Source organism: Papio anubis, chromosome 4 (genome assembly GCF_008728515.1).
Source record: "Papio anubis isolate 15944 chromosome 4, Panubis1.0, whole genome shotgun sequence".
NCBI lineage: Eukaryota > Metazoa > Chordata > Mammalia > Primates > Cercopithecidae > Papio > Papio anubis.
The window spans coordinates 180,809,114-180,828,019 of record NC_044979.1 but is presented as its reverse complement, the minus strand read 5'-3'; the positions used below and the strand labels follow the sequence as shown (position 1 = coordinate 180,828,019).

Sequence of the window (18,906 nt, the reverse complement as noted above, 5' to 3'; positions counted from 1 at the left end):
TGAGATGCAAGCATTTTGGGTATGATGTAATCTCAGCATCCTGTCGTGGCTGACGCAGCTCCAGCAGGTCAAGTGGGGTGTGCACCTCGCTACAGGGAGGAGGGGTGGAAGTCCAGGCTCCCACTCAGCCTTCGTGACACCTGAGCGAGGGTGGGTGGCTGGGTGGGGGCTCCTTCTTGTTGCCAGGCAAGGATGGGAATCCAGCTCCCTTGTGGTCCCCTTGATGCCCCTAGGGTTGGGACATTCTCATTATTCCTGGGTTGGGTGAAAGTCTGGACTCCCTGCTTGACCCCCTCAGATACCTCCCAGCATGGAGGGGGATGGGCACCCTCTTACTACTGGGTGAGGATAAGAGGCCACGCTCCCCACATGGTCTTCGCTGACCCCGTGGGGCTTCAGGGTGACAGTCTAGGCTTCCCTGTGGTCTCCGCTGACTCCTGTGGGTGAGGGTGGGCGTCTTTACCAGCCAGTGGGAGTGAAAGCTGTAGTGCCCACTGGTGGTGTCTGACACTACCCTGCAGGGGACTTGGGGGTCCTTGTTACAGGCTGGGGAGGGTGAGGGGTCCTTGCTGACGTGGTGGGTGGAGCCGAGGTCTGGTGTCTGTGGGGAGCAGGGCGATTCCTGTCAAAAGGTCTTTCCTCATGTTGGGCTGCCCCTTCCCTGGGTCTTAGGCCAGAGAGAGCTGCTTTCATGGGCTCTTTTTTCTGCATCTGTTGGCATTTCCAGCCTGCTGCCTTCTTCAGTTTCAAAATATCTGAGGCGAAAAGAAAAGGCCCCAGGGAGCTCTGCGAGGCACAGCTCCCCAGACCCCACGGGCCCGGCCGGTCTGCCCGCCTCGCTCCCGCTTTCAGAGTCTTCCCAGGTGTTTATCTCAGTGTCTTGGGTAGGAGAAGAACAGGGAGAAGTGTGCCAGCCCCATCTTCCTGAGTTTGCTTTAAAAACACTTTTCCTGGAAGGGTGTCGGTGCCGATGGGCTGCAGGGATTCTGGCCTGCGGGCGTGGAGCGGGGGCCTCAGGGGTCTTGGGCAGGACTCACTGGGCTCTGCCCACAGATGTCCTGAAAGCACTGCAGCCTCCTGAACCCTCTGCACCTCCGGGAATGATCAGGTCCCTCCCTGGTGTCCCAGGGACATCTCCAGTCCCTCCTGCCCCTGGCAGCTGTGAGAATCAGGAGAGATGTGGCCACTGCTGGTGCCGCTCCTTCTGGTCATCGTAGCACAGCTTCCACTGCTGAGGTGGAGACGGGCTTCGTGTGCAGGCTGCTGAGGGGTCGCTCTGGGCGTGAAGCCCTGGGGAGTAGCTCCCTGTCACCCGCTGTGGCTGTCCTCACCCTGATCTGCCAGGCGGGACATTCTGGCCCTCATGGGCGTTCTCTTGTCTCAGCACCATGGATGGGCAGCAAGCACCATCAAGCAGGGGCCTCAGGAGCAGACACTGCAGGCCATGCAGAGCCAGGCCACCTGCCAGGTTCTGAGGGGTTCTTGGGAAATGGTGGGAGTCCCTCTTAAGGCCTGTGCCAGGCCGTAGCGGGAAGGGGGGCTGTGGTGAGCACTGTGGCACCTGCTCCTGGGGCTGGTCTCTGGCTGCTGTGCCATGTTCAGGGTCAGCCTCTGAGCTGGAGGAGGGTGAGCCTGGGAGCAGGCGTTGGTGTGTAGGGTGCCATCATCCCAGCCAGGCCCTCCCCACCCGCCTCCCCTGCCTCACCTGCCTCACCTGCCTCTCTTTCCAGTTCCAGTTATACTGTGTGTACTTCCTGATCCTGTCCATCATCTACTTCTTGGGGGCCATGCTGGATGGCCTGCGGCACTGCCAGCGGGGCCACCACCGGCCGCTGCCCCCGGCCCAGGACCTGAGGAGTCCCGTGGAGGAGAAGGCAGCACAGGTGCTGAGTGTGCAGGACAAGGGCCTTGGAGGCCTGCAGCCAGCCCAGAGCCTGCCGCTCTCCCCAGAAGATGGCCTGGGGACTTTGGGGCCAGCCTCCCTGGAGCAGAGACAGAGCGACCCAGGCCCAGCCCCGGCCCTGCAGGCAGCTGGATTCCTGAGCCCAGTGACAGCCCCTTCTGCCTGCACTCCGTGCTCCGCCCAAGCCTCAGGCCCTGACGCTGCAGATGAGACCTGTCCCCAGCCGGCTGTCCATCCTCCTGGTGTCAGCAGGCTGGGTTTGCAGCGTCATCCAAGTGACAGTGTTCAGAATGTGAACCAGTGACTCTCGGGGGCCCCTGTGGTAACTTTGCAGGTGACCCTCGGTACGTCCCTGTGACCCCTGCCTCGAAGGTCACTTGCCTTAGCCACAGGGGCCTCTGCTTATCCTGCTGGCAGGTCCCCTGGGATTCCCCCCACCCTGTGCTGCACTCTAGCGGTGGCCACAGCCTGCTGGCGACACTCAGGGCAGCTGCCTGGCCATGCTGTCCCTGCGCTGTGCCCCGCGGGCTTTGGTTGCTGGAAGAGGTGGGTGGTGGGCTCCTGTGTCCACCCGGCCTCACTGGCTCATGCCCCTTGCGGGGCTTGAGACAAATCCTCTGTGCCCCTCTGGGCTGGTGAAGTGGCCTTAGATACCAGCTCAGGGGACACTGGCCACACAGGAGTTCTGAGCCCTCTAGGGCAGGGTGGGAGCCTAGGCCCCTGGGCATAGCTGAGCTGTGACATTGCTGGTCATCCTCGGTGCTCTTGCGTTTTGGAAGATGCTCTGCTTTTTTTTTTCTCTTTTGAGACAGAGTCTCGCTCTGTTGCCCAGGCTGGAGTACAGTGGCGCGATCTTGGCTCACTGCAAGCTCCACCTCCCGGGTTCACGCCATTCTCCGGCTTCAGCCTCCCGTGTAGCTGGGACTACAGGCGCCCACTGCCACGCCTGGCTAATTTTTTTTTTGTATTTTTAGTAGAGGCGGGGTTTCACCGTGTTAGCCAGGATGGTCTCGATCTCCTGACCTCGTGATCCGCCCGCCTCGACCTCCCAAAGTGCTGGGATTACAGGCGTGAGCCACCGTGCCTGGCCCTTTTTTTTTTTTTTTTTTAAACTGACATAGAATGAAGAACTGCACGTGGCTTCTCTGTCTCTGTGGAAAAGCCATCTCAGGTTGGCGGCAGACGCATCCTCATCAGAGGGGGTCAGCGGCTCTGGTCCTCGGAACTGGTTCCTCTCTCCCACCCTAAGGGCAGCCCTCCATGGTCCTGTTTGTCCTTCTGAAGTGTGTCCATCCTGACCTGCAGGTCCTCAGCTGCTCCCACGCTCATGCCAGCCCGGAGAGGACTGGTCCCGATCACTGCAGACGTGCTGGCCTTGGTGTGTGCGGGGCTTGCCTGGGCTGGGGAGCCGTGGGGGAGCTGCCTTCATGGGGGGCGCTGGGGAAGTATGTCCCAGCGGCCTCGGGGTGTAAGGAGCGCTAGTGCCTTGCCCACAGGTGCCGGACCATCTGATGTGATGTGAACGCTCTTCCCACATACATCAAACACACTTGTTACGTGAGTGTGCACAGGGCGTCTGATTCTGGGCCGGCCTGGCCTGGGGGTTGAGGGTCGGCAGTCAGTGAGGATGCCAGAAGAGGCATCCCAGCCTTCTCCCCACTCAGGGCCTTGGTGCCCATGGGCTGAGCCCCCCTACAACCCTAGTCAATGGTCGTATCCTGCAGGGTCTCTGCCACATCTCAGCGGCCCTGGGTGAATGGCTGGCTGCTCACCAGCTCTGCACGGAGAGCTGGGGACAGAATCTCTGGCTGGGGAGGGGCCGCTGGAGCTGCTGGACCCTGGGGTCTCCCGAGGTGGCTCAGGGGAGCAGGCATCTTGGGGTACCCTGGGGTGAAGCAGAGGCTGCACGTGGAAGATGGCCCGAGTCAGCGGATGGTGCTGGTCAGACAGGGCCGTGGTCCTGGGCGCATCCAGGGGCCCTGTCACGGCCACCCTGGGGACCCTGCTGGGAAGGGTCTGCACCAGCCATTTCCTGGGCTCGTAGATCTAGCAGGATGTGATGGGTGGAGGTCGGCTGGGCCTGTGCTATGGGCCAGAGCGTCACTGGGGAGGCCCACGCTGTCATCAGAACCCTCCCCCCAGTGCCTCCCCCACCCAAGGGCTTGCTCCCTCCGCATCCTGCTCACTGCACCCACCGCCTGCCTGCCTCTGAGTCCTGCACTCACCTGGCCACCAGGACAGGGATGGCTGTCAGGATGTAGTGCTCCCGGGAGCAAGCCAGGTGCTGCTGTGAGGAGAGACTTGAGAGTGTTGGTGTGTGTCCACACACCTGTGCATGCCTGTGTGCCTGTGTACACTATGGATGCTCCTGCACACCTGTGTATAACTGCACACCTGTGTATGCCCAGGCACACCTGTGTATGCCCATGCATGCATACCCCCATGTAACTCCATGTGCACACTTGGGTTCTGCCAGTGGGGCAGTCCAGGGATAAAAGACTCCTGAGGACTCCTTTTGGAGAATTGTGTCCTTCCTGTGACAGTGAAGGCTCTTGCAAACCAAGAGTCAGTGTAAAAGGTCACTTTTATTTACCTGTCTGAATTGGCTTCACATCACACACAGTTATAGAACCAGCCCCACCGGTTTCGTCGCAGTCCCGAGGCTGGTATGTGCTGGCGTGCTGTGGTCAGCCTGGCACTGCCCTGAGTCCACTTGTCCCTCCACACAATGAATGACTCTGGTGTCGATGCTGCCAGATCTCAGGGGTGGCTGCGACAGAGGACCTCGTCGCACCTCGTGGCTGCTTTGTTTGCCTGCAGGGCAGCCTGTGTGCACCCCGGGTGTCCCCTTCAGTCCCAAGGAGGGCAAGGATGTGGGTTTCCTAGGAGACAGCCGATGACTGCCCTGCATCTGGAGCCAGCCTGTCCATGGGCAGTGCACAGATGGCAGCTCGCTGGCTGCCGCATGTCCTGTGCCAGCCTCAGCCTCTTCGACGTGGCCTTGTTCCATCCTGGCACTCAGCTGGACAAGTGCTGGCTGAGCCAAGTCCCAGCCAGGGGCATGAGATGGGGGCCCTGGATGGGAGGCTGCCAGACCCCAACTCACAGGTCCCTCGTATCTCCCAGCTTGGACTTGGCCAGCGTGGAGCTGTCTGCTTTGGATGTATCTCATGGGTCATTTGGGAGGCCAGCCCCAGGCTCCTGTGCGTGATGTTGGAGGACAGGCCAGAGCTGGGGGTCACAGTGGGCCTCTGAGCTTGGAAACCTGCTCCCGCCTGGGGTTGCTGTGAACAGCCCAGAGCTGAGCAGAAGGGGCTGCCCCAGCCCCAGGGACCTGAGCCTCCCTCCCATCAACCGCAGGGCAAGCACACCCTGGAGGAGAGCCCAGGTGGCCCTGTGCTGAGTGTGGCCTCAGCTCCCATTGCCTCACGGGGCCCGTCTGCTACCAGGTCTGGGTTTTGGGCTCAGAACGGAGGTGCTAGGTGGGAGATGAAGTCGGCACCTGCCGGGGTGAGCACAGCTTCCCAGAGGAGGAAATCCTGGAGAAATCAAGCCGTGGTCTGATTCAGGCCAAGAGGCTGCACGGGGCATGATACTGCAGCCTGCCTGACCCAGGCTGTGTGACCCAGGACACGCCAGCTGGGCTCACAGCTCGGGAGAGCTGGGGCAGATGAACGTCAGCAGCAGGCTTCCATTTTAAACTTTTAAAAAAATACACTCTTTGGCTTCCTTTTATTTCTTGAGGATTACATGACACGTGAACTATACAGGAAAGTATGGCCGCCGGGGGCTGGCCGGCCGCTCCCTGCCCACAGTGGGTGCTTCCTCCGAGCCGCCCGTCCTCTCCGGCCATCCGCATCCAGGCGGCGGCTACTTGGAGGCAGTCATGAAGCTGTTCTCGATGCAGAGGACGATATAGGCGTGGTGGCAGCTTGCAGCATTCTGCCCCAGGAGCCTGCCCCCCAGCAGGGAGGAGGCCTGACCTGTGACTGAGGGAGACTCTGTCCGCCACGTCTCGCAGTAGCTCTCAGTCAGCCTGCGCCCACTGGGGTCCGAGCCATGCCACACGCTCTTCTGGGGCCTGTAAGACGCGCCAGGCCGTCAGTCACACCCAGACCTGCTCCGCTTAGGGCAGAGGCCACCCCCCAGGCAGGAAAGGTGGAGGCAGGAGAACGGCCCTAGGGGTAACGGGGCTGCAGAGGCTCCCACAACCTGGAGGGCCACGTGGCCTCCCTGCTGGCTGCCTGTGGAGGGAGCTGTATCTCCCAGACTGCACCCCATGCTGCTTCTGCCAGACACCCACAGCAGAGGGGAGAGGGCCCAGGGCTTGGCCTGGCTGGGTGGACCCAGCCCTCATGCCTGCTAAGCAAAGGCTTCCTGTGGCTGCCTCGCTAGGAAGCAGCTCCACCTCCTGGGCTCCTGGCTTCCGGCCTGCCCTGTGGCCCGGCCCAGCCCCGCCCACAGCGCTCTTGTCAGAGACCCTTGGCAGGTGCATCTCTGTTACAGCAGATGGCCAGGCACTGCTGGGGATATGCTGTGTGGCACCCCGAAACACTCCTAAAAGCATGAGTGTTGGAAGAATCGGGGCGCTCATGTGGGGAGGGCACAGCGACATTTGGGATGAAGCGTTCTTCTGGACACCCTGGAAATTTCTGTCAACATTTTAAGGGCACACATGCTTGGACTCCGTGTTGTCCTCTGAGGAGTTTATTCTCGGTGAATAAACTCACTGCGATGCCTACATGGCTGACCACGGGTTTGGTGACATCCTGGGAGACGTGGAGTCTATGTGCCATGGGCAGAGGGCCGGGGGCGCTTAAAGGCGTTCTTAGAACTACATTCCTCTCAAACACACACATGCTAATGATTACTTATCAGAGCAGTTTTCATTTTTCTCAATGCTCTTTTGGATTTTATAATTTTTAAGTAATGAGCATGTGTAAGATCTGTCCCCAAACTCAGGGGGAACTGCTCTTAGGAGCACTGGGCACACGCCTGCCCATCCATCCGTCCTCCTGCCTGCCCACCTGCCCGTCCGCCTTCCCTGGCTGGGGCTCTCAGAGCTGCTCACACGGCACTGGGAACCTACCAGGTGGGGTGCCTCAGGACGTCCTTGCCGTCAAAGGAGAAGATGCGTGCCCCGGGCTTCAGCGGACCCTCAGAGCCTGCGAACAAAGCCTCCCAGCTGGGAAACAGCAGCTCATCCTGGAGGAGAAACCGTGTGTGTGTGGGTGGAGGGGCTTCTGCAGCCCTGGGCACGTCCCACCGGTGAACGAGCGCAGGGAAGCCAGGCCTGGCCAGGCAGCCTCTGCACACTCCAAGAGGCCTTGGCTAAGGCAGGGGACCCTGTCCCTTCACGCCAGGCTGTAAGAGGGTGGGGAGCGCAGGGCCACAGCTGCCTGCTCCCAGTCCTGGACCCTGGGTCTGTGACTCCTCTGCTGGTGCTTCTGGGAATGTGGTCCTCCCCAGGGCACCCAGAAACAGCCCAGTGCACGAAAAGGAGCCACAGAATAAAGCAACATGGAGGGGGGTGCTGTGGCAGAGGGGCCACCAGGCCGGGGGGCACTGGAGGCCCAAGGGACGGTTCCTGATTCCAGGCTTGTGAGGCCCGTCACCTGTGTGGACACTCGGGCCAGCAGCACGGGAGCCTCTGAGAGGCACTGCTGGAGGAGTGGGGGTCAGGGGACCACGTGGGGGGCCTCATGGGATGCCCTGGGGGAGGCGGCAGCGCCCAGGGATGCAGAGGCCCTGGCCTGAGCCTTGTGGGATGTGACCCACCCGAAGCCTGCCCTGAAGTCACCAGCCTGGGTGGCAGTGTCCACCATGGCGGCCTCCAGAGGTCCTCGAGGGGAGCCCCCGCTGGGAGTTCCCCCAGAGGTCAAGTAGGGGCCGAGGAGCCCATGCCCTCAGGACTGGACTGACCCACCTTGAGGTTGACGATGGGCACGGCTGCGCGGTCGGCACGGCGCACGATGCTGTACAGGTCCTGCAGCCGCGAGGACAGGAAGGCACGGAAGGTGCCCACCAGCCCCACGGCCCGTGCCTGCTGGAAGCACTGGAAGTCGGCCCCGCGGATGCCCCGCATGCCGCCTGGCAGCGGGCTGTTGAGCGCAACCAGGTGGAGCTGTGGGGAGAGGGGCACATCACGGGCTGTGTCCCCTGCTGTGCCCTGCACCCAGGCCCTGGGCGCCCCACCGCGGCCCTGCACCTGTATGGACAGGTACGGCCAAGGCAGGCTGAGTGGGAAATGCCCAGTGACACACTGAGGGGCCCAGGCAGCAGCCCCTATACCCTGCCAGGCCAGAGCAGCCCCAGCCACGTGGGTGCCCCCAGCTGCCTCTGTAGGCGGAGGCACGCCGGTTCCTCAAGGACGTGATAGGGGCTGGACTTTCATGACCGCTGCTTGGCCACCGGAGGGCAAGTCCCAGGCTGAGCCACCAGACATCCACCCATGGCCGAAGCCTGGGACCCCCAGCAGCTCTGCAGGGGCTGGGTCCTCTTCTGCTGCCCCGAGAGCCGAGGGGCTAGATGGAGCCAAGCCCACTATGGGGGGCACTCACCACGGGCTGGAAGTCGCGGTGGGTGTGGGCGGGTGGGCTCGTGGGGAGCGCCGGACGCAGGTGCACGTAGGAGCTGTGGTGCGGGGCTCCAGGGTAGGGCTGGGGCTCGGGCAGGCGAGGGGGGCTGGCCAGGATGTCGTCTGCCCGCCAGGGCCTTGCGGTGGGGTGGGGGGACTCCCGGCGGGGGTAGGGGTTGCTGTCGTGCAGCTGCACCACGGGGGGCTGCAAGGCAGCCACTTCGTTGTCCTGCAGGTGGGAGATGCGGGGCCTGTCGGCAGGAGGTCCCTCCGCTTGCCCCTCCTCCATCTGTGTCCTCCTCTGGGCTGTGTGAGGGGCTGCGCTGCAAGCTGGCAAGCAGGGCGCTGTGCCGCCAACCCTGGAGCTGCCCTGGGCTGGGGGGCAGGAGCAAGGGCGGGGAGTCCTGCCTGCTGTGGCGCTGGATCGTGGTCACCTCTGCTCAGGCCCCCAGACCCAGCCGTGCACAGAAGCCGTGGCCCTCACTGACCACGTGCCCTGACCTGCCCTCTCCTTGCTGTGGCTCCAATTTAGGGCCCCTGACCTCAGCGTGGCGACCTCCGACCTTCTCATGTCCCTGAGCCCTTGCTCTGTCTCCCTCAGAGGTGACCTCCACCCTAGAAATCCCAGCCCCCAGGTCTGCACCCCAGTCCGATTCCCCTGATTCTGTACATTTCCCCACAGCCCTGAGCCCCTCCTGACCCAGCTGCCATCCACCTGCACTGTGTCCACATTGCTGTCCCCACTGTCCGCTCCACAGGGCCCGGCTGTGTGCTACCCAGGGCAATATCCATGGCCACCCAGCACACAGGAGGGGCCGTGACTATTGACTGGCTGAATGAATGAATGAATGAATTGGCAAATGAGTGAGAGCAGACTGGGCTGAACCCTGTGAGGAGACCAGCTGTTGCAGAGCCCAACACTGCTCCACATCAGGCTTCACTCCTGAGCCAATTAAGGAGTCATGACCTGTACTCAAGGAGGTGCCACATGGATGGCCACCACCATGTTCCCAGACCACCCATCCCACCCGCCCCTACCCACCTGTCCACCATCCATCCACCCATTCATCCACTCATCTACCTGTCCACCATCCATCCACCCATCCACTCACCCACCTGTGCACCATCCATCCACTCACCCACCTGTCCATCATGCACCCATCCATCCACCTCCCCATCTACCTACCCATCCACTCACCCACCTGTCCACCATCCATCCACCCACCTATCCACTCACCCACCTGTCCATCTTATCCACCCACCTATATCCACTCACCACCTGTCCACCATCCATCCACCCACCCACCTGTCCATCATCCATCCACCCATTCATCCACTTATCTACTTGTCCACCATCCATCCACCCATTCATCCACTCGCCCCACCTGTTCACCCATCCATCCCACCAACCACCGCCCACCCGCACCATCCATCCACTCACCCACCTGTCCATCATCCACCCATCCATCCACCTCCCCATCTACCTACCCATCCACTCACCCACCTGTACACCATCTACCCACCCACCTATCCACTCACCCATCTGTCCACCATCCATCCACCCACCTATCCACTCACCCCCTGTCCACCATCCATCCACCCACCTATCCACTCACCCCCTGTCCACCATCTTATTCCGCACTCCACCTTATCTTATGATTTGATTGTCACACTATCGATTCATCGATTTATTCCATTGGTCATTGTTTACGTATTCATTCAATGATTTATTCCCATTTCTACGACGAGCCCATTTACTGGCTCCATTTACGACGAAAACGACATCTATCGACCATCTATTTTCGACGCATTTAGAAATGACGCATTTACGCCGTATTTGCTCATTATCGGTTATTTCATCGTGAGGTTTTCACGACGAGTTCATTATTTACCATTTATTTACTTACGACGACTTACTTAATTTGTTCATTTCATCGCATCATCGCATCGCCCATTTCACCACTTGTTCATTTATCGCATTTTATCTAATGACGATTACCGCATTTGTTCCATACTATCTCCATTCATGACGGATTTATTTACTTACTTATACTATTTCCATTTATTCGGTCTACTTTATTTACGCATTTATTCATTGATTTACTCTTGTCTATCTTACTCATCTATCTATCTATTTCTTTATTATTTATCACTTAGTTAAGAATTACCCTAGAGATATCCATTCTTGTGTCTGGCACTTTGGGAGAGGGAAGGCAAAGATACAAGATGTGGATTTTGGCCCCAAGGATTTTGACCCTGAGGAGGGCAATGGAGACACAAATGGGGAAAGGAGGGATGAGAGTGGTTTTCAGGAGGCTGGGAAGGCTGAGGACGGAGGGTGGGGTGTCCTGCACTGAGACGGAGGTAGTGGGGTGTCCTGCACTGAGACGGAGGTACTGGGGTGTCCTGCACTGGAGAGACGGGAGGTGGCATTGGGGTGTCTCTCCACTGAGACGGAGCAGTGGGGTGTCTCTGCACTGAGACGGGAGGTAATGGGGAACGGCACTGAGACGGAGTGGGAAACCGGTAATTGAGACGGGAGGTAATGGAGATGGAGTAGGGTGTTCTAGAATGGAGGGGGCCAAAATGGAATGGAGTGGGGTCAATGGAAATGGAATGGAGACGGAGTGGTGTAATGGACGGATGGTGGTGGTCCCAGACTGATCTGAGGTACCAGTCCGCACCGAGACAGAGGACTGGTGGTTCCAGACCCGAGGCGGTCCAGACCGATCTGAGGGTGACGAACCCGACTGATGATCGGATATCTGGTGGTCCCGTGACCGAGTTAGCGTCCGATTTGAGGTATCTGGTGGAACCCAGACCGATCCGGAGTGATTATTCAGAACTGCCTGCGGAAGAGGTCACCGATGATGTCCAGTCCATGATCCACCAGCGACCACCGGAAAACAAGAGACAGCACATACCCGCTCATGTCCTGACCACCCACCAATCTCAACAGAGAAAATGCTCCTTACCGTCCCTCGTGGAAGTGGCGTCCGGGGCTCCAGCTGGAAGAAAGCAGAAGGGTCATCCAGGATCTGCGGCTGGGCCTGAGCCAGCGTGCCCTCCCTGCCCAGCACCTGCCTCTCCCTCCCCAGCACCTGGCCCTTCCAGACCACAAAAGGGTGCCTTCCCTGCCCAGCACCCGGCCCTCCAAGCCTGTACCAGGGTACCCTCCCTGCCCAGCACCCGGCACCCCCAGCACATGTTTGCTAGGATGCCATCCTCTGCCTCCTCCTGTCAGGACCAAAGCCCCTGAAAGTTAGGGTGGGGCTGCATCTCAGTGCCTAATGGTGACACCTGGCACACAGTGGGCACCACCAGCGCCTCGGCCGCCGTGAGACTGGCAGCCTCTCCCTGGCCAGATAAGGGACTGGAATGGGATCTCATGTCTGGGGTTGTAGGGGCCGCCCAGGACCCGTGGGGGACCGTGGCGTGGATGGAGGGAGGCAGGGGCGAAGGTGGGAGGGCTGCAGAAGTCAGGGCTGTGTCACGCACAGTTCGCCGCGGGAGGTCTCACGGACGCCGAGGTCAAGCCGGGCGGCACGGGCTTCTCTACCAGTCCTCACCTTTGCCACATGAAGGCAAACAAACCTTCCCTGGGGCCCTGCAAGCATGGCCACACCCACCTGGATCAGAGCGGCCGCCTCCGCTATCCAGCAGGCCAAGCAGGAAGGGGCTGGCCTGGCCTGGCCTGGAAGGGGCCATCCCAGGTGTGTCTGAGGAGCCAGGCCGGTGAGCAAGGCCCATGCTAAACAGCGAGGACACATTTCATCCCACCTCAGTGTTTATAATGTGAGGTGCAGAGCCACAGGACAGCCTGCATCCCAGCAGGCTTTGCCAGACATCACGTGGCCTCGAGGGGCCTGAGCCCCACCTCCCGCCTTTGTCCCAGACACTCAGGTTCTGTTAACGGGCGCAGGAGGTGATGGGGTTTATCTTGTAAATGTTCACTGTGACGTGACCCGCCAGGGAGTCAGCCCGCGTTCGCCCGCCTCGGGAAGTTTGAGCTCACTTTTCTCTAATCCCAAAACTGCTCACAAAAGTATTTTACTAAACTTTGCCGAAAGTTTGAAAGTTTAAGAAGCGCTGGCTGCCACCTGCCTCCATCCCCGCCCAGTTCAAGTCTCTACCGGCCCCAGTGAGGCTTTCTTAAATTCTTCCACAGGTCAGGAACCTGCCATGCACAGCACTCACCTGGACCTTCCTCAACCTGCCCTTATCAATGACTTAGAGCTCCTCCTGCTCGGGCTAATGGCTGAGCCAGCCCTCGGGAACCCCGTGCACCTGGCCCAGCATGGCCTGGCTGCCAGGCTCCAGAGCCTCACCTGCTGCAACCGCAAACTGCAAAGCAGCCCAGGTGAGGCAGCACGTGGGCAGGGGCAGCATGGAAGTGACGCCCTGCCTGAGCCGGGCAGGGCAGATGAAGGGATGCCCGCCCAGGGGAAGCGCCTGGGCAGGGGCAGCGGCGATCGCCTCAGGGCTGCCGTGGTAGGGCAGATGAAGGGATCTCGCTTCAGGGCCAAGCAGCAGAAGGAAGGGATGCCCCGCTTCAGGGCCAAGCAGGGGCAGAAGGAAGGGATGCCCGTCTCAGGGCGCTGGGCAGGGGCAGAAGGAAGGGATGCCCGTTTCAGGGCGCAGGGCAGGGGCCGCAGGGCTTTGGGCAGGCATGGAGTGAGGCGGCTGCCCCCATGAGCACCGTGGGGACCCCTGCCCGCCTCCAGCCCTTCAGCCTCCGTGGACAGTGCATGGGCCCTGGACACTTCCCAGCTGGTGGTCGTCCTCCTGGGCCCACTAGATCCCCCCATGGCCTGGCCCCGCTTCCACCCTGGAAACCACATCTCGGCCTCCTGTGCATCTCCCTGTGGGGTCCATGGGACGGTGCCTCTGAGGGGCAGGGGCTGCAGAACCAGCCAGGGCATGGGACCCAGGTGCACAGCCGGCTGCCTAGATACTCACCCCTGAGGAGGTGCCCATGGTTCCAGGAGGCCCAGGGGGCACAGGGGGGCCCGGAGGGCCGGGAACGCTTGATAGCTGCAGGAGAGAAACCAAGGTGGAAACGGGAAGCCACACGAGGTGGCCTCTGCCCGGGGCCCACTCCCCACTGACTTACTCTGCCTGTGAGGGCCGGGAAATGAAGGGGGCCCTGGGGGGCCAGGGGGGCCTGGGGCCGAGGTTCTGGCGCCTCAGGAGCCGAGCCGGGGTCCCTGAGGTCCAGGTGGGCCAGGCTGGCCCCGGATGCTCTCTCCCTTGGGACCCTAGGGACGGCGACAAGAGACGCTTCCTGGTTACCTCGTGCCCTGGGCTGGGGCCGGGCAAGCTTGTGGGGCTGGGGCTGCATCGGGCTGGGGCCGGGCAAGCTTATGGGGCTGGGGCTGCATCGGGCTGGGGGCAGGCAAGCTTGTGGGGCTGGGGCTGTAGCTACCAAGACCCCCTTGATGAGCGCAACCTCTGAGTCACTGGTCCTCTCCCTGCCCACACCACAGCCTGAGAAACCCCCACACCATCACCCCTTCTTCCCTGAGGGTGCGATCCCGGGGCAGAGACCAGCTATGACCAGAGAGACCAGCAGAGACCAGGGACCTGACAACAGTGTGGGCCCCCAGGCAGGAGCTGGGGCCCATGGCTCTCTGGAGTCTTTCAGGACTGATGGGCCTAAACCCCGATCTGACCCAGCCCAGGAGCAGAGGTGGATGCACTTGGCCCTGGCAGGAGGGCAGGCCATGGAACACTGCAGGGGGACGGGGCGTGTCCGGGGCCAGTGCACTCCACACTCATGCCTGCCGCCCCCACACGGGAAAGGGCCGGTCGGGACCGCTGTGGAGTTTGGTGGCTCAGCCTCATGGGCTGCCAGGCCGGGCTGGACCTGCCCTCAGCTCTGCACCCAGACCCCTGGGACATACGCTCTGCCTGCACAGGGTGGGACTTACTGGAATCCCAGGGTAGCCAGGTGGGCCTGGGGGACCGGGGGGGCCTGGCAGGCTGGGAGCCGCAAGCCACTCGGCCACCCCTTTCTCACTTTTCTGTCCTGCATCACCTCGGTCTCCCTTCTCCCCCTGTGGATGGAAACACTTGTCAGACACGGGAGCCCCAAACCCCTACAAGCCACAGGTGACCTCCCATCCCTCCCGAGCCAGGGTACGGCGGTCAGAAGCTTGAGCCCGGAGCCTGTGTCATGAGAATAGGGCTCACTCCCCCACTCCTCCCACTGTATCAGCCAAGTCCCCAAAAACTGAGCTGGGGACAGGAACGTCCTGAGGGACGCCCTCGACGCCCTCTGGAGCCAGCGCTCCTCTCAGGGCTGAACAGGAAGGGGTCTTGGGCCGATGGCTAAGTGAACGGGGAGGCCACTCCAGGGGATACAGGGACCTTTGGGGGCCTCAACCCACCAGGGAGGTCACCCACCTTCATTTCAGCCTCCAACTGAAGGAAGTCGAATGGAAACTGCCCTGCGAGAGACAGACAGGTGGGGTCTCGCTGAGGTGGCATCTGACGGCGCCGGGCTCCCCCTGCAGCCCCCAGCACTGGTGGGTTTGCCTGAGGCGCTTTCTGTAGCCATCAGATTCTCGGTAGAGATCCCATATTTCATTAGGTTCTTTCTAGTTAATCCTGGATACTTTCTGATGTTTTTGGTCAATGGTGCCTTTTTTTTTTTTGAGGCGAGTTCCTTCTGTCTGCCCAGGCTGGAGTGCAGGGGCGTGATCTCTCGCTCACCAGGTAAGCTCACTTCCGGGTTCACGCCATTCTCCTGCTCTCCACCTCCCGAGTAGCTGGGACTACAAGCCTCCACCACCACACCCAGCTTTTGTATTTTTAGTAGAGACGGGTTTCACCGCGGTTAGCTGTGATGGTCTCTGGCCCTCCTGACCATGATCTGCTCCTTCGCCTCCCAGTGCAAGCATTGTATGATACCAAGGCCTGTCATCGGGGTCTTTAAAAACTTCGCTTAATTGTTTAGGACTACAGGGTTTCAAACTCCCTTCCATCTGGTGACCTCGGTGAACCCTGACGGTCCACCTGCAGATCCACTTGGGGAGCATATGTGGGAAATGTCCTTCCTTCCCGCGTCCTGTCCTCCCAGGGTGGGCAGGCAGCTGTCTTGGCCCTGACTTGAGGTCCCCACTCCCCCTCCGAGGGTGAAGCTGTGGAAGTTCCAGGCGGCTCCTTCCAGACCACGGAGGAGCCCTTTGCTGATATCACTCTTGGTTGCTTCTCTCCTTTCCATCAGCCTTGGCAGAGGTTAGGAATGCCATTAGCCTTTTCAAAGAATTAACTTCGGATTTTTGGACTTTCTTGATCCTTGCTATTTTTATATACATAAACCATACATAATTTCTCTTCACTCATTTTTGATCTTTAATATTTCTTCCCAACTATTTTCATCAAATAAATGTTTGTTGTTCTCTAACAATAAATGCTGTTTGTTCTTTAGCATCTTAGGCTGATGTGTGGAAACAGGTACTATTTAAAGCTGTAATTGTGTCAATGGAGATGACAAAACCCGTTCTCCCTCCAGGTGGGACCTTAGATGGCCTTGAGCAAACCTTCTCCTGTGACTGTTCCCCTGGATCCCTGACCGGGGTAGAGACAACCTCACTCTTGGAGGCCGTGCCCTGTAACCCAGAAGCCTCTGAGCAGGTGGCTCCACACCCCCAGGGCACCCCCATCCCACAGGTGCAGTCCCTGGGGTTGGAGGTCATGGCTGCTGTCAGGACCCATGCTTCCTCCTGGGCTGGGTCCTTCCGCAGAGGGAGGTGACCGGCTGTGGAGGCCCCTGAGGTTGCAGTGTGAGGACTAAGGATGCCCCGGACGCATCTAAGCGCCAGGGGTTCCTCACTTCCACCTGCTTCTTGACTCATGAGCCTCCTGGAAGGGCACTGCCCTGTGGGCATTTCCCACTTGCTTCTACTGCACCTGAGATCAGAAGTCGTGCCAGGCCTGTATTCATTTCTCCTAGCCTGGGCCCCTCCGGGGCAGACCCTGGTCCCAATGCTGGGGATGCAGCCTGAGACGGTTGCAGGTGACGCCTGTCAGATCTGCTGTTCAGATCTTCCCGGGCTGAAAGTCCCCCTATAATGATCGATTTGTGTTTTTCTTTTTCACTTTGCCAACTTTATACTTGTCATATCTTGAGGGCTATCTCATTAGATGCACAGAAATGTAGAATTACTGAATTTCTCTGGTAGACTTGCTCCGTTGTCTCAATGAACATTTATTTTTGACCATGTTTCTTACTCCAGGACACACTTTGCACGCACACACACAATAATACCCTCAAACCACACACTCTACCACACACACCCTCCCCACACACGCCAAACCACACTCCATGATACACCCAGCACCCACATACCCACACTCCACACACCCCCACACTACACACCCAACAACCACATACACTCCACACACACCCTCACACCACACTCAGCACACCCACATATGCACACTCTACCCACACCCCCACGCTACACACCCCACACACCACTACACACTCAGCACACCCACATATACACACTCCACACACCCACACTACACAGCACACCCACATATGCATACTCCACACTCCACACACACCCACACCCGCACACTACACACCCAGCACCCACATACACACTCCACACACCTTCACAGCCCCACACTACACACTCAGCACACCCAAATATGCCTACTCCACACTCCACACACACCCACACCTGCACCCTACACACCCAGCACACACACATTACACACACACCCAAACCCACACCAGCCTCTGGGTGCCTTGACGGGGTTCTTAGCTCAGCAGTCAGGGACCGGGTTTCTTGTAAGGAGCATACGGTTTTGCTGTATCCCATTGACAATGCCTGTCCTTCAGTGGATGGACCTACTCCAGTCACACTTACAGCACCTGCAGATGTATCAGAGCCTAAATCTACTGTTTTATTCCCTAGTTTCTATTCATCCCACCTGTTCTGCATTCCGTTTTCTCTCCTGTTTTGTTTCTTGGACCACCCCAGGCAAGCGAACGCCCTGTGTGTGTGCCATCCTGCCTGCTCTCCTGCCTCTCCTCCGGTGTCAGCTCTGCATTCCTCTCCAACCTCACTGTCCAACAGAGTGAGGACCACCGCCACTCCTCAGGGCGCTGAGACTACGGCAACCTGTAATTGCACTGTCGCTGGGACCCTGTGCCTTGCAGCCTTTCACCAGTTCCTGCAGGAGCCTCTGACCCCACTGTCGCTGGGACCCTGTGCTGGGCAGCCCATGCTGGTTTCCATAGGAGCCTCTGACCCCACTGTCGCTGGGATGCCAGTTCTCACCGGGCTAGTGCCTCCCGCATCTCTGTACCTTCTCGCCTCATCCTCCCCCTGAAGTGCCCTCCACCACCGACACAGCTCAGGTCCAGAGTGGCCAGCCTGCATGTCATCCTTCGTCTGGCGTCACTGGAATCCACCCTGGCTGCCTGGAGTCTCCCATTGCCTTTCTTGGATATTCTGAAAACCATTTATGGCCTCGGCCTCCGCTTTCACATCTGATTCTCTGTCATTCTTGGCTATTGATCCTTCGAATGAGGGCAACACTCTGAGCCTTCCTTGGACGTTCTGCCTGCAAACACTGTTCCCTTTGGAGCCCTCGGAGCCCTCGTTCTGGCTCCCAGGGACAGGCAACCCCATGTCCACCAAAACCTATAGACAGGTCTCAAGCTCCAGCTGTTCCGCCTTCAGCCCTGGGTTCGTCCGGACACCTCTGAGCTTCCCAGCTCTCTGCTGCCATCTCCAGGCTTCCCGTGGCTTTCGAATGTGACCTTTGGAGTTCAAGGCGGTCCGATGACCCCATGAGCTGGGCCTCCCGGTCGGGTGTGTCATCGGCCTCTCCTCCTGGCTTCTGATCAGCGCCAGCCATCTATGCCCCACTCACTCCTTCCTGCGCGTCGTGTGTGACGCTGAGAGATCCAAGGATGCGACAGGTGCGTCTTCCATCTTCCCGCTCGCTTTCTGCCTGCCTTTTCCTTCACAGGCCTTAAGGATGTCCCGGCCTGACTCAGCCTCTGCCTGCCTGGTCCCTTCCCACTCCAAGGTGCAGCCCCAGCTACAGCAGGTATTGCAGCCTCCTCAGCAGAGGACCCTGGTGGCGAGAGGGGACCCGGGTACAGAGGGCACCCCTGGGTGGCGAAGAGGGACCGTGGTGGCTGGGAGTCGACGCTGCCCCACTGTCTGGCTTGCTCTGTCAGCCTCAGACATCCTCAAACAGTGGTTTTCTCACATCACCCAGCTGGTGCCTCGGGTGGTCTCGGCAGATGATCCAAGCAGCCCCACCACCCTCAATGGAGGTAGGGCTCAGGGGGCAATTCTCGTCCTTCAGGAGGAGCGGGGGTGTTGGGCTCACCCTCTGGACAGCCTGTTGGGCAACGCCTCCTTCCCACACAAGGCCCTGGAGAGTTTCTTGACAG

The 18,906-nt window shown here is 59.9% G+C and overlaps 2 protein-coding genes across 2 annotated transcripts in view; one reads left to right on the top strand and one right to left on the bottom strand.

Moving 5' to 3' along the window:
- The window catches only part of SLC19A1 (solute carrier family 19 member 1), a 28,846-nt gene extending 26,059 nt beyond the window's left edge, over nt 1–2,787 (top strand). The window contains exon 7 of the mRNA XM_031665883.1: nt 1,731–2,787. Coding sequence (XP_031521743.1) covers nt 1,731–2,207 — 477 coding nt within the window. The 3' untranslated portion in view covers nt 2,208–2,787. The remainder of the gene's footprint in view (nt 1–1,730) is intronic.
- A 1,682-nt stretch (nt 2,788–4,469) lies between these two features.
- COL18A1 (collagen type XVIII alpha 1 chain) overlaps nt 4,470–18,906 on the bottom strand; it is a 54,124-nt gene continuing 39,687 nt past the window's right edge. The window contains exons 32-42 of the mRNA XM_031665882.1: nt 14,886–14,929; nt 14,411–14,536; nt 13,675–13,738; nt 13,440–13,514; nt 12,809–12,824; nt 12,678–12,693; nt 11,456–11,488; nt 8,464–8,709; nt 7,830–8,027; nt 6,993–7,108; nt 4,470–5,984 (exon numbers count right to left, since the gene is read on the bottom strand). Coding sequence (XP_031521742.1) covers nt 5,774–5,984; nt 6,993–7,108; nt 7,830–8,027; nt 8,464–8,709; nt 11,456–11,488; nt 12,678–12,693; nt 12,809–12,824; nt 13,440–13,514; nt 13,675–13,738; nt 14,411–14,536; nt 14,886–14,929 — 1,145 coding nt within the window. The 3' untranslated portion in view covers nt 4,470–5,773. The remainder of the gene's footprint in view (nt 5,985–6,992; nt 7,109–7,829; nt 8,028–8,463; nt 8,710–11,455; nt 11,489–12,677; nt 12,694–12,808; nt 12,825–13,439; nt 13,515–13,674; nt 13,739–14,410; nt 14,537–14,885; nt 14,930–18,906) is intronic.